Consider the following 11,718-nt stretch of genomic DNA (forward strand, 5'->3'; position numbering starts at 1 on the left):
AGCTGGGACATTGACTCAATTTAAGACAGAAATAGACAGTTTCTTAAACGATAAGGGGATAAGGGCTTATGGGGAGCGAGCGGGGAAGTGGAGCTGAGTTCATGATCAGATCGGCCATGATCTTATTGAATGGCGGAGCAGGCTCGAGGGGCCAAATGGCCGAATCCTGCTCCTATTTCTTATGTTCTCCAGTCTAGCCACATAACTGAAGTCCCTCATCCCTGGAACCATTCTTGTAAATCTTGTCTGCACCCTCTCTAAGGCCTTCGCATCCTTCCTAAAGCGCGGTGCCCAGAATTGGACACAATACTCCAATTGAGGCCGAACCCAGTATTTTATACAGGTTCATCATAGCGTTGTGTGAAAGGGCCCGTCTGTTCCCCAGAGCACTGTGGAAGTAATTATGGATAGCTAGATGGTTGAAAGACAGAAAGCAGAGAGAAGGGGTAATGGGTAACTATTCAGAGAGGCAGAAGGTTGGAAGTGGTGATCAACAAGGATCGGTGCTGGGACCACCGCTGTTCACAATTGGTGCAGGACCCCAACAAATTACAAGATAATAATAAATAAACTCGTGCATATGCTTGGCAAATGAATTTCAACATCGATAAATGTGAGGTATTACCTTGTGATCAGAAAAATATGGAGGTCACATCTGATTTGGCAAATTAGAATCTGAATGAGGTAGAGGATCAAAGAGATCCCTGAAAATTGTGACACAAGTTCACAAGGAAGAAGGGTCACTTTTCTCATGACCGAGGTCTTTAAAATGATGAACAGTTTTGATAGAATGTATACAGAGAGAATGGTTCAACTCGTGGGGAAGAGCATAACTAGAGGCCATCAATATAAGATGCTCAGCTAGATCATCACAGGCAGTCCCTCGGAATCGAGGAAGACTTGCTTCCTCTCTTAACATGAGTCCTTAGGTGACTGAACAGTCCAATACGGGAACCACAGTCCCTGTCACAGGTGGGACAGACAGACGTTGAGGGAAGGGGAGGGTGGGACTGGTTTGCCGCACGCTCCTTCCGCTGCCTGCGCTTGGTTTCTGCATGCTCTCGGCGACGAGACTCGAGGTGCTCAGTGCCCTCCCGGATGCACTTCCTCCACCTAGGGCGGACTGGTCTTTGGCCAGGGACTCCCAGGTGTCGGTGGGGATGTTGCACTTTATCAGGGAGGCTTTTGAGGGTGGTCCTTGTAACCTTTCCGTTGCCCACCTTTGGCTCGTTTGCTGTGAAGGAGTTCCCGAGTAGAGCGCTTGCTTTGGGGAGTCCCGTGTCTGGGGGGGGGACATGCGGACAATGTGGCCCTGCCCAGCAGAGCCGTGGTCAAGTGTGGTCAGTGCTTCGATGCTGGGGGATGTTGGGCCTGGTCGAGGACGCTAACGTTGGTGCGTCTGTCCTCCCGGGGGATTTGTGGGATCTTGAGGAGACATCGTTGGTGGTATTTCTCCAGCGACTTGAGGTGTCTGCTGTAAATGGTCCACGTCTCTTGAGCCATACAGGAACCAAGAAATCCAACCGGGAATTCACAAGAAACTTCTTTCCCCAGAGAGTGGTGAGAATGTGGAACTCGCCACCACAGGTTGAAGCGATTAGATTAGATGCAGTTAAGGGGAGGCTAGACAAACATCTGAATGAGAAGGGAGCAGAGGGTTATGCCGATAGATTTTGGTGAGGAAAGACGGGAGGAGGCTCGAGTGGAGCATGGATGGTCAGTGCAGACTGGTTGGGCCGAGGGTCCTGTTCCTGTGCTCTCCGTTCTACGTAACGCTCCACCCCGCTCCTGTCACGCTGACTGACCCGGCTTGGCAATTTGCTGCTGTTCTGCCTCGTTCCCTGCACGCACCCTAACTCTTTCCCTTCTGGATTTCAGCGATGTTCCAATGCACGGAAGTGGAGGGGATTTGCAGAAAAGGCCCATGTCAAGACAACGAGATGAATACATTAGCCACGTGCCCCTCAGGAAGTAGGTGCTGTTCCGAGAGGATTGGAATCGCACAGGTTGAACAAAAAGGATGAACCGTGACCCCTGACCCGACACCACTGGTCTCCGGATACTGTGGCCCTGTTGAGAATTAAAACCCCCCCCCTGCATTGAACACTGCTTCATCGGCGTGTATTTTTTTCCCTTTTAGGGTCGGTGAGTCGCGATATTTACAGGGAGGCCGGGGAGATGGGGCGGGGAGATGGGGTGGGGAGATGGGGCGGGGAGATGGGGCCGGGGAGATGGGGCCGGGGAGATGGGGCGGGGAGATGGGGCCGGGGAGATGGGGCCGGGGAGATGGGGCCGGGGAGATGGGGCGGGGAGATGGGGCGGGGAGATGGGGCGGGGAGATGGGGGCGGGGAGATGGGGGCAGGGAGATGGGGCCGGGGAGATGGGGCGGGGGAGATGGGGCGGGGAGATGGGCCGGGGAGATGGGCCGGGGAGATGGGCCGGGGAGATGGGACGGGGAGTGCATTTAGCTGCCTAGGCTCTAAACTCTGGAATTCCCTCCCAAACCTCTCCATTACTCTTCTTTAAGACTATCGTTAAAACCTACCTCTGACCAACCTTTTGGTCAGTTGTCCTTCATATGCTCAGTATCCTGTTTTGTCTGATAACACTCATGTGAAGCACCTTGGGGCGCTTCACTAAGTTAAAGGTGCTATAATTGTGAACGTTGCTGTTCTATCCTGTATTCTATCCTGGCCAGTCCCTCCCTCCCAATATGGCTAGATGGTTCAGCCCATTGACAGTGATCAGTGGGTTTGGGTTATACTGAATCAGCACAGTCAATATCATCATCATCATCATCATAGGCAGTCCCTCGGAATCGAGGAAGACTTGCTTCCACTCTAAAAGTGAGCCCTTAGGTGGCTTGAACGGTCCAATACGAGAACCACAGTCCCTGTCACAGGTGGGACAGACAGACGTTGAGGGAAGGGGAGGGTGGGACTGGTTTGCCGCACACTCCTTCCGCTGCCTGCGCTTGGTTTCTGCACGCTCTCGGCGACGAGACGCGAGGTGCTCAGCGCCCTCCCGGATGCACTTCCTCCACTTAGGGGCGGACTGGTCTTTGGGCCCAGGGTCTCCCAGGTGTCGGTGGGAATGTTGCACTTTATATCAGGGAGGGCTTTGAGGGTGGTCCCTTGTAACGTTTCCTCTGCCCACCTTTGGCTCGTTTGCCATGAAGGAGTTCCGAGTAGAGCGCTTGCTTTGGGGAGTCTCATGTCGGGGGCATGCAGACAATGTGGCCCTGCCCAGCGGAGCTGGTCGAGTGTGGTCAGTGCTTTGATGCTGGGAATGTTGGGCCTGGTCGAGGACGCTAACGTTGGTGCGTCTGTCCTCCCAGGGAATTCGTAGGTCTGGGCACACACAGAGGCTGAACTCCAGGACATAGTCGACGTATTTACTGAGGCGAATGAAAGCATGGTCCTTACGCTAAACATCAGTGAGACAAAGGTCCTCCACCAGCCTGTGCTCGCCACAGTCAATAGTCAAATTAGCGAAGTGCTAACAGTATTACCATTGGAGCACTTTCAAATGTATTACCTGTGGAGCAGTGTCACATCTCGTGTAAGCGTAGCGTACCTTTAGTACGGGTGGTGCACTGACACCTCGAATGCCACATGACTGGGCTCATCCCCTGTATTGCAGGGTTTGTTTCACTGCCTGTTCTGGACGAGTTGGAGCACTAGCAGTGAATCAAGGATGATTAGTACCAGGGCAGCCTTCAAAAGTTCTGTTGGAATACAGTCAGCACAAGTACTGGGAGATTTCGCTTTCCACTAATAAACAATCTTTCAATTGTGTATTTGTTATCTGTCCAATAACAATTTCATGTATTTCACTTATCGTGATGTATCAGACAAGAAAAACAACGTACCTGAGTCTATTTGTTAAATCAGTGTAACTAATCCTAATGATGATTTAACCTAATTGACTCCCTGGACGATTGAAGTGAGGATAAATATAGGTTACCTTCCACAACCTGAGCCGTGCACCAGTCAGAATCTTTCAGCTCTGACAGAATTCATCCATTCTCGCAGAAAATGGGGCGACCAGCTATTCTACTGGTAAAGGAGATTTACTACCCCATTCTCGCTGTCTTCGGTGTCCCTGGTGAGCCATTGTAACCAATATGTTTTTAATTAGTGTTAACTGACTCACTGTTCTTACAGCCTGTTGGATAAGATAAGGAGTTTCCCTGATGACAGCACAGTCGGTCGTGACTGGAACAACTCGTGAACCACGTGTCTGCACTCTCTGTTTTCCCCTTAATTGGATAACCTTACTGATGGTGCAATGTTCTTTAAAGCTCCATAATCAGGAGTTTAGTGGATTTCCGGACCATCTTGTCAACCTGAAGTGTGCGCGCTGTGTTGGTCGGTTTTCCAGGTAATGGATTCATATCTATTCCTATTCTCCCACTGCGCCATCCTGATAATACCATTCAATGTGCTCAACAGGTATCTGCATATAGTCTTGGTATTGAGGGAGTGCAGCGAAGCTTCACCAGACTGATTCCCGGGATGGCAGGACTGACAAATGAAGAAAGACTAGATCGACTGGGCTTATATTCACTGGAATTTAGAAGGATGAGAGGGGGTCTCACAGAAACACATAAAATTCTGACGGGACTGGACAGGTTAGATGCAGGAAGAATGTTTCCGATGTTGGGGGAAGTCCAGAACCAGGGGTCAGACAGTCTAAGGATAAGGGGTAAGCCATTTAGGACCGAGATGAGGAGAAACTTCTTCACTCAGAGAATTGTGAACCTGTGGAATTCTCTACCGCAGAAAGTTGTTGAGGCCAGTTCGTTGGATATATTCAAAAGTGAGTTAGATGTGGCCCTTAGGGCTAAAGGGATCAAGGGATACGGAGAGAAAGCAGGAATGGGGTACTGAGGTGAATGATCAGCCATGATCATATTGAATGGCGGTGCAGGCTCGAAGGGCCGAATGGCCTACTCCTGCACCTATTTTCTATGTTTCTATGTGTCCTCTGGTGGATCCTGTATCTCAACACCATATTCCCGCTTGTTCCCCATACCCCTTGATGCCTTTTGTTTCTAGCAATCTATCTATCTCCCTCTTAAATATATTCAGTGATTGGCCTCTACAGCCTTCAGTGGATTTCCGGACCATCTTGTCACCCTGCAGAGTGAGTGTTGCAGCAACTCATTAAAATCTGTCGGTCGGTTTTCCAGGTAATGGATTCATAACAATTGCTACTCTCCCACTGCGCCAATCCTGATAATCCCATTCAATGCTCTCAACGGGGTAGCTGCATACATATTGCAATCAGACACTGACACATGACGTCCCTCCTCTCTCTGTCTTACAGCGAACTTGGTGACAATTGTGATTCTCTCCCGAGGAAACTGCGGCCTTTCCAAGTGTATCTCGGCCTACATGGTGGCGATGGCAGCAGCAGATCTACTGGTGGTAATCTTCAATGTTATAGTGTACTATATATTCAGTTATCACTTTCCGCTTTCGTTCCTGTCCCTCACTCCCGTGTGCAAGTTCATTCTGTACATGACTGCCGTGGCTCTCGACGTGTCCGTCTGGCTCACCGTCTCCTTCACATTTGACCGATTTGTGGTTATCTGTTGCCAGAGGTTTAAAACAAAGTGTTGCACTGAAAGAGCGGCGGTGGCAGTTATAACGACGTTATCGCTTCTCAGCTTATTGAAGAACATCCCTGTTCTGTTTGCATTCGAAGCACAGCAAGTAATTAGCAAGGTGCAGTGGGGCTGCCGATCCAGTCTGGTTTTTATGTCCTTGCCTCCAGGCGTAGCGTACGGCTGGTTTCACAGCGCCTGGGTCGTTTGGCTTCCTTTCACTTTGATTGTCCTGTTTAATTATTTGACAGTCAGACATATTTTAGTAGCCAGCAGAGCCCGCAGGGGACTCCGGGCTCACAGCAGGGGGAATGGGTGTGATGCAGAGATGGAGAACCGAAGGAAATCCATTGTATTGCTCTTCACCATATCGGGCAGTTTCATACTGCTGTGGCTGACAACTGCAGTGAGCTTTGTAACTACCAGGCTGACCAACATCAATTATTACCGAGGCGACCTCGCAAATCCTGGATATATCGCCACTGAAACTGGAACCATGTTGAAGTATTTAAGTTCCTGTCCAAACACCTGCATTTATGCAGCGAGCCAGAGGACATTCAGAAAAGAGCTGAAAGAGGTGCTGAAATCTCCCTGGACACTGATTCTGAGCTTAGTTAGAAAACGAGACTAAAAATCGTCGAATCAATCGAAAGCTTCTTCACACCTAAAGCTCAATTTCAACTCTGTTTCCATCGTAGACCGTCCTTCTTTCTGCTCATTTGAAAAATGGCAGAGTTCTTTCGTGAACCTTTCTTCCAATTTGTAGCAAGCTGTTTTTCGCTGTGTTTTTCACGTTTCTTTCGCTCAGTACGCGTAACATTTTCCTGCAAATGGAGCACATTTCAAGTTCAGGGATCAATGATGAGGTCTGGCATGTGGGCAACAGAGGAAGCCACTTTATACTGCAGATACTGGGAGTAGGCGCACCACTTTAACATAGAAACATAGACAATAGGTGCAGGAGTAGGCCATTCGGCCCTTCGAGCCTGCACCGCCATTCAATAAGATCATGGCTGATCATTCCTTCAGTACCCCTTTCCTGCTTTCTCTCCATACCCCTTGATCCCTTTAGCCGTGAGGGCCACATCTAACTCCCTCTTGAATATATCCAGTGAGCTGGCATCAACAACTCTCTGTGGTAGGGAATTCCACCGGTTAACAACTCTCTGAGTGAAGATGTTTCTCCTCATCTCAGTCCTAAATGGCCTACCCCTTATCCTAAGACTATGTCCCCTGGTTCTGGACTTCCCCAACATCGGGAACATTCTTCCCGCATCTATCCTGTCCAGTCTCGTCAGAATCTTATACGTTTCTGTGAGATCCCCTCTCATCCCTCTAAACTCCAGTGAATAAAAGGCCCAGTTGATTCAGTCTCTCTTCCTATGACAGCGCAGCCATCCCTGGAATCAGTCTGGTGAACCTTCGCTGCACTCCCTCAATAGCAAGAGCGTCCTTCCTCAGACTAGGAGACCAAAACTGTACACAATACTCCAGGTGAGGCCTCACCAAGGCTCTGTACAACTGTAGCAACACCTCCCTGCTCCTATACTCAAATCCCCTCGCTATGAAGGCCAACATACCATTTGCCTTCTTCACCGCCTGCTGTACCTGCATGCCAACTTTCAGTGACTGATGAACCATGACACCCAGGTCTCGTTGCACCTCCCCTTTTCCTAGTCTGCCGCCATTCAGATAATATTCTGCCTTCCTGTTTTTGCCACCAAAGTGGATCGTCGATAACGTTTAATTCGGTGCCGAAACAATCAAAGGTCTTGCGATCGCCGATATTGGTAATTCTCCTGTAGGTTCATTGTGAATATTGCAGGCAGGGGTCTCTCTGTCGGACACCATTCCTCATTGACAAATAGGAATGGTGTCTTGTCACATGAGAAGTTTTAGAATGGAGGAAAGTTTCAGGACTTGGATCATCGATGTGACCTTTCACCTCTTTTGTCCCAGACACTTGCTTAAAATCTCGAGTTGCACCGACTGCTGTCTCTCACTCAGTACAAAGGTGGAATCTGCTCTATGTTTTGCTGCCCGTTAATGTATCATGAGTAATATTAGTGATTGTCTGTCTCAATCAGTGTCTGAAACGAATTAGTAAAGGAATGTAAACTGAATGCATACTTTCAAGTTCTTAACTATCACAATTCTTGGAAGTTATCTGTGAAACGATGCCAGAAATGCAGATAAAATCAAATTGACACTTAATATACTAGTCTTTGGCTGAATAATTACAGATGATTGGAAAGCACCTTTGGTAATTATAGTCTTATTATGAACAGAACAATTAGGAGCAGGAGTAGACCATATGGCCCTTCGACTCTGCTCCATCATTAGATCATGGCGTATCTTCGACCATCGTCAATTTCCCGCTGAATTCCCGCTGGAGTGCAAAAATATATCAAGCTCAGCGTTGAATACACTCAACGATGCAGAATGCACAGAATTCTCTGGGGTAGAGAATTCCAAAGATTCACCACCCTCTGAGTGAAGAAATTGCTCCTCATCTCAGTCCGAGATGGCCGACCCTTTATCCTGAGAATTTTGCCCCTCGTTCTAGACTCTCCAGCCAAGAGATATGGGGCTAGATTTCACACTTTTGCGCAGATCGCTAAAAGCTGGGCGTTATTTCCGGCGCGGGCGGTAAAAATGGGTTTTCAGATCGTCAGCCTCTCGTCCATTCGCAAAGCATCTAGTCCCCATTTTTGAAATTGGGCGTTACCGCGAGCAATAAGAAACGGGCGGTAGCGTTAAATCTCTCTGACCTTCTGCCGTAAAGTGTCGCCGTCCTTAGCAACGGCATGGCAACGCTTGATTCCCGCGATTCAGGATGTTGAGGGTCATCATGACGTGCACAGAAGAGGAGACAGAGAGAGAAAGGGAGCTCAGAGGCACTGGAAGCGTGTGTGGCTTGTGGTGTGGGCTTGTTTGGCTGTTGTGGGAGGCACGATGGAGATTCACCATCAGCAAAAAGCCCACTAAGCACCAAGAACGTAGTTGGCACCGAGTTTTGGTCCAACAAATAAGATATAACATGGAAGGGATGGAGGAGGCCCTGGAGCTGGTAGCCAGGAACACTGGTGGCAGAGGGCTCCCAGTGGTCTCGGAGCACGGCACTGCACTCCAAGGTGCTGCACCCCCATTGCCAACCACACATGAGAGCCAGCAGCAACATCTTGCCTCTGGCTCGGAGCATGTTCCCACCTCGGGACTGTCCTCTCCCGTATCCGTCCAAGCAGCGTTTCAGCCATCAACTCCCCCCCCCCCGCCCCCGCAATGAAGCATCACCTAAGGACCTCCTTGGCCAGGTGGCTTGTAGTCAGGAGGGGAAGGGGAAGGGGTAGAGGTGGGGAGGAGAAGCGGGGGGGGGGGAAGGGTTGGTTTGTTCAAAAATACTGATGATTTCAGACTAATGTTCGGTTTAAATGTTTTTTATTTAACAAAACCTTGGTAGCGCATTGGCTCAGATAGCTGCACCGTTACACGCTGGCGTTTCCTTAACATCAAAGGGTATAATTGCACTTAGCTTCAATTAACTTAAACTTTAACTGTCACTAAGGTGATGTCCACCATTGATGCATGACCTGCACACCCAGCAGAGTGTCAGCCTTGTAAACAACACCAACGTTCTTTCAGGCAAAGCGCTCATTGATGAGCTCCTGATGTAAGGCTCTTGCAGCTAACATGCCACCATGGGCCCTTTCATGTGGTCTACAGTGGGGCAGGGGCATGGCTTCAGCGTCAGCCTGATTGTCTGGGCCAATTTCAGCGGCCGCCTCCTTGTCCTCCTCTTCCTCTCTCTGGTGAGGTGGACTGTCAGGCTCATCAGGCAATTCTTGTCCCCTCCTGATAGCCAAGTTGTGCAGCATGGAGCACACCACCACGAATTGAACTACCTGCTCAGGGTGGTATTGGAGCTCGCCTCCTGAGTGGTCCAGGCATCTAAAGTGCTGCTTAAGCACTCCAATGGTTTTCTCCATGATATTACAAGTTGCTCTGTGGCTCTCGTTTTATCGCCTCTCAGCCTCGGTGTGGGTGTCATGCAGGGGGGTCATCAGCCAGGTGGTGAGGCCATATCCTTTGTCCCCAAGCATCCAGCATTGACCTTGTGGCTGATTGTTAAACAAGTCAGTTACAGTGCTCTCACGCAGGATGTGAGCATCATGGATGCTGCCCAGAAATTGAGTATTCACTGCCAGTATAATTTACTGATGGTTGACAACTAGCTGGACATTCAGGGAGTGGAATCCCTTGCAGTTCCTGAAAACCTCTGCATCCTGAAAAGGTGCCCGCATCGCGATGTGCGTACAGTCTATTGCTCCCTGCACCTTGGGGAAGTTTTCAATTCTGGAGGATCCTAGAGCCCTCTCACTCTGTGCCTCCCTGGTCATAGGGAAGCTGATCAAGTCCCTCCTGCATGTGTACAGGGCTTCAGTGACCTGTCTAATGCAGCGATGTGTGGCATGCTGAAACAGTCCGCAAATGTCGCCAGCTGAGGCCTGAAAAGAACCCGAGGTGTAGGTGACTTTGACCTTGATGGACAGTTCAGTGCTGATGGTGCTGGCAGGCTGCAGATCTCCCCTTATGAGCTGGCATACCTCAGTGATAACCTCTTTGTGGAAGTCTCCGAAGGCAGGTGTTGGGCAAGTCGAGGTAAGACTGCTTCTCCCTGTACTTGTGGGGGGGGGGTGCAATGTTTGGTCCTCCTCGTCAGTCTGGCACATCTTACATTGAGCACATAATGCTGTGGAACGTACCTTCGGCATCTTGATTCTGCAGCTTGTAATTGGTCATCAAGAGAGAGTGAGAAAGGATAGGCCCCATTGCAATAGCTCTCGGTTTTCCACCGATTGGTCACAAAAAATGAAAGTCCCGACGAAGACACCTATTAAATTCCAATCGTCCACAGTATGGTCAAGATGTTTGTTCAGATGTTCACATCACCTCCAAAGACCTGTAGAGTACGTCCGAACTCCCCCGAGGTTGAGGCACAGCAGCCTTTTAAAGGATGCGACATTTGATGTAGAACATGGCGTCCATAACGCTGTGATTAGTTCCGATTAGTTCCACTTTTTCTGGGAGTTTTTTTTGGGCGAGCGATATCGTGGGCGATATGTGTGCGAGGTGGTGAAAGTGACGCTGGGCGATCTCCTGGGCGTTAGTTTCGGCAAATGTGATCTTTACGACAAAAGAGATTGGGCGGGCGGTATTATTGAATCTTGGCGTTAAATCAGGGCAGAAATGAACGCTGGATGATATTACGGGCGCTGATTTCCTCCATTCTGATGATTCCGCCCCAAAAAGTGGGCGGGCGGTATTATTTTTTCCCCGGCGTTACGCACACGGGGAAAGTAACGCTCGGCGATAATGTTGCGGACAAAGCCAGTTTGTGGCTAAATGGGCGATATCTGGGCGTTATATGCAATTTCAGCGGTAACATGGGCGTTAAGCAGGCAAAAAAAGCAGAAAATCTACCCCATAGTCTCCCAGCATTTATCCCGTCAATCCCCCTCAGAACCTTATATAGTTCGATGAGATCATCTCTCATTCTTCTAAACTCCAGAGAATATAGGCTCAATCTACCCAATCTATCATCCCAGGAATAAATCGAGTGAACCTGTGTTGCATCGCCTGTAAGGGAAGTATATCCTTCCTTAAATAAGGAGACCAGAACTGTGCACAGTACTCCAGGTGTGGTCTCACCAAGGCCCTGTACAATTGTAGCAAGACTTCCATGCTCTTAACACTGCAGCCCTCTAGCAATAAAGGGTGACTTGCAATTTGCCTTTCTAATTGCTTGTACCTACATGCTAACTCTCTGTGTTTACCGAAACCTCTCAGAATAACAACATTCAATTGTTTCTTAAGCATTTGTAAAATATCCTGCTTTTCTATTTTTCCGACCAAAGTGAATAACTTCACATTTGCCCACATTGCACTGCGCCTGCCACCGCATTGCTCACTCACTTAACCTGTCCAAAGCCCTCTGCAGGCTCTTTGCATCCTCCTTACATCTTGCTTCTCCAGCTAGCTTTATATCTTCATTAAACTTGGATGCATTGCACTCGATCCCTTCCTCTAAGTGATTAATAGAGATTGT

At 49.1% G+C, this 11,718-nt stretch overlaps 1 protein-coding gene across 1 annotated transcript; it reads left to right on the forward strand.

The window, feature by feature from the left end:
• The first annotated feature begins 4,038 nt into the window (after nt 1-4,038).
• Nucleotides 4,039-6,243, forward strand: LOC139242932 (probable G-protein coupled receptor 139). Its single transcript, XM_070870576.1, has 2 exons — nt 4,039-4,108; nt 5,333-6,243. The coding sequence occupies exons 1-2, from the start codon at nt 4,039-4,041 to the stop codon at nt 6,241-6,243; spliced, it is 981 nt and encodes a 326-aa protein (XP_070726677.1).
• The last annotated feature ends 5,475 nt before the right edge of the window (nt 6,244-11,718 follow it).

This window comes from Pristiophorus japonicus, unplaced genomic scaffold, assembly GCF_044704955.1.
Source record: "Pristiophorus japonicus isolate sPriJap1 unplaced genomic scaffold, sPriJap1.hap1 HAP1_SCAFFOLD_154, whole genome shotgun sequence".
Taxonomy (NCBI): domain Eukaryota; kingdom Metazoa; phylum Chordata; class Chondrichthyes; family Pristiophoridae; genus Pristiophorus; species Pristiophorus japonicus.

Excerpts from the sequence above, each read along its gene's own strand:
- LOC139242932 (XM_070870576.1), top strand. The coding sequence starts at position 4,039 with ATGGGGCGACCAGCTATTCTACTGGTAAAGGAGATTTACTACCCCATT. Across the intron at positions 4,109-5,332 it reads CGCTGTCTTCGGTGTCCCTG|CGAACTTGGTGACAATTGTG; the intron begins GTGAGCCATTGT and ends TCTGTCTTACAG.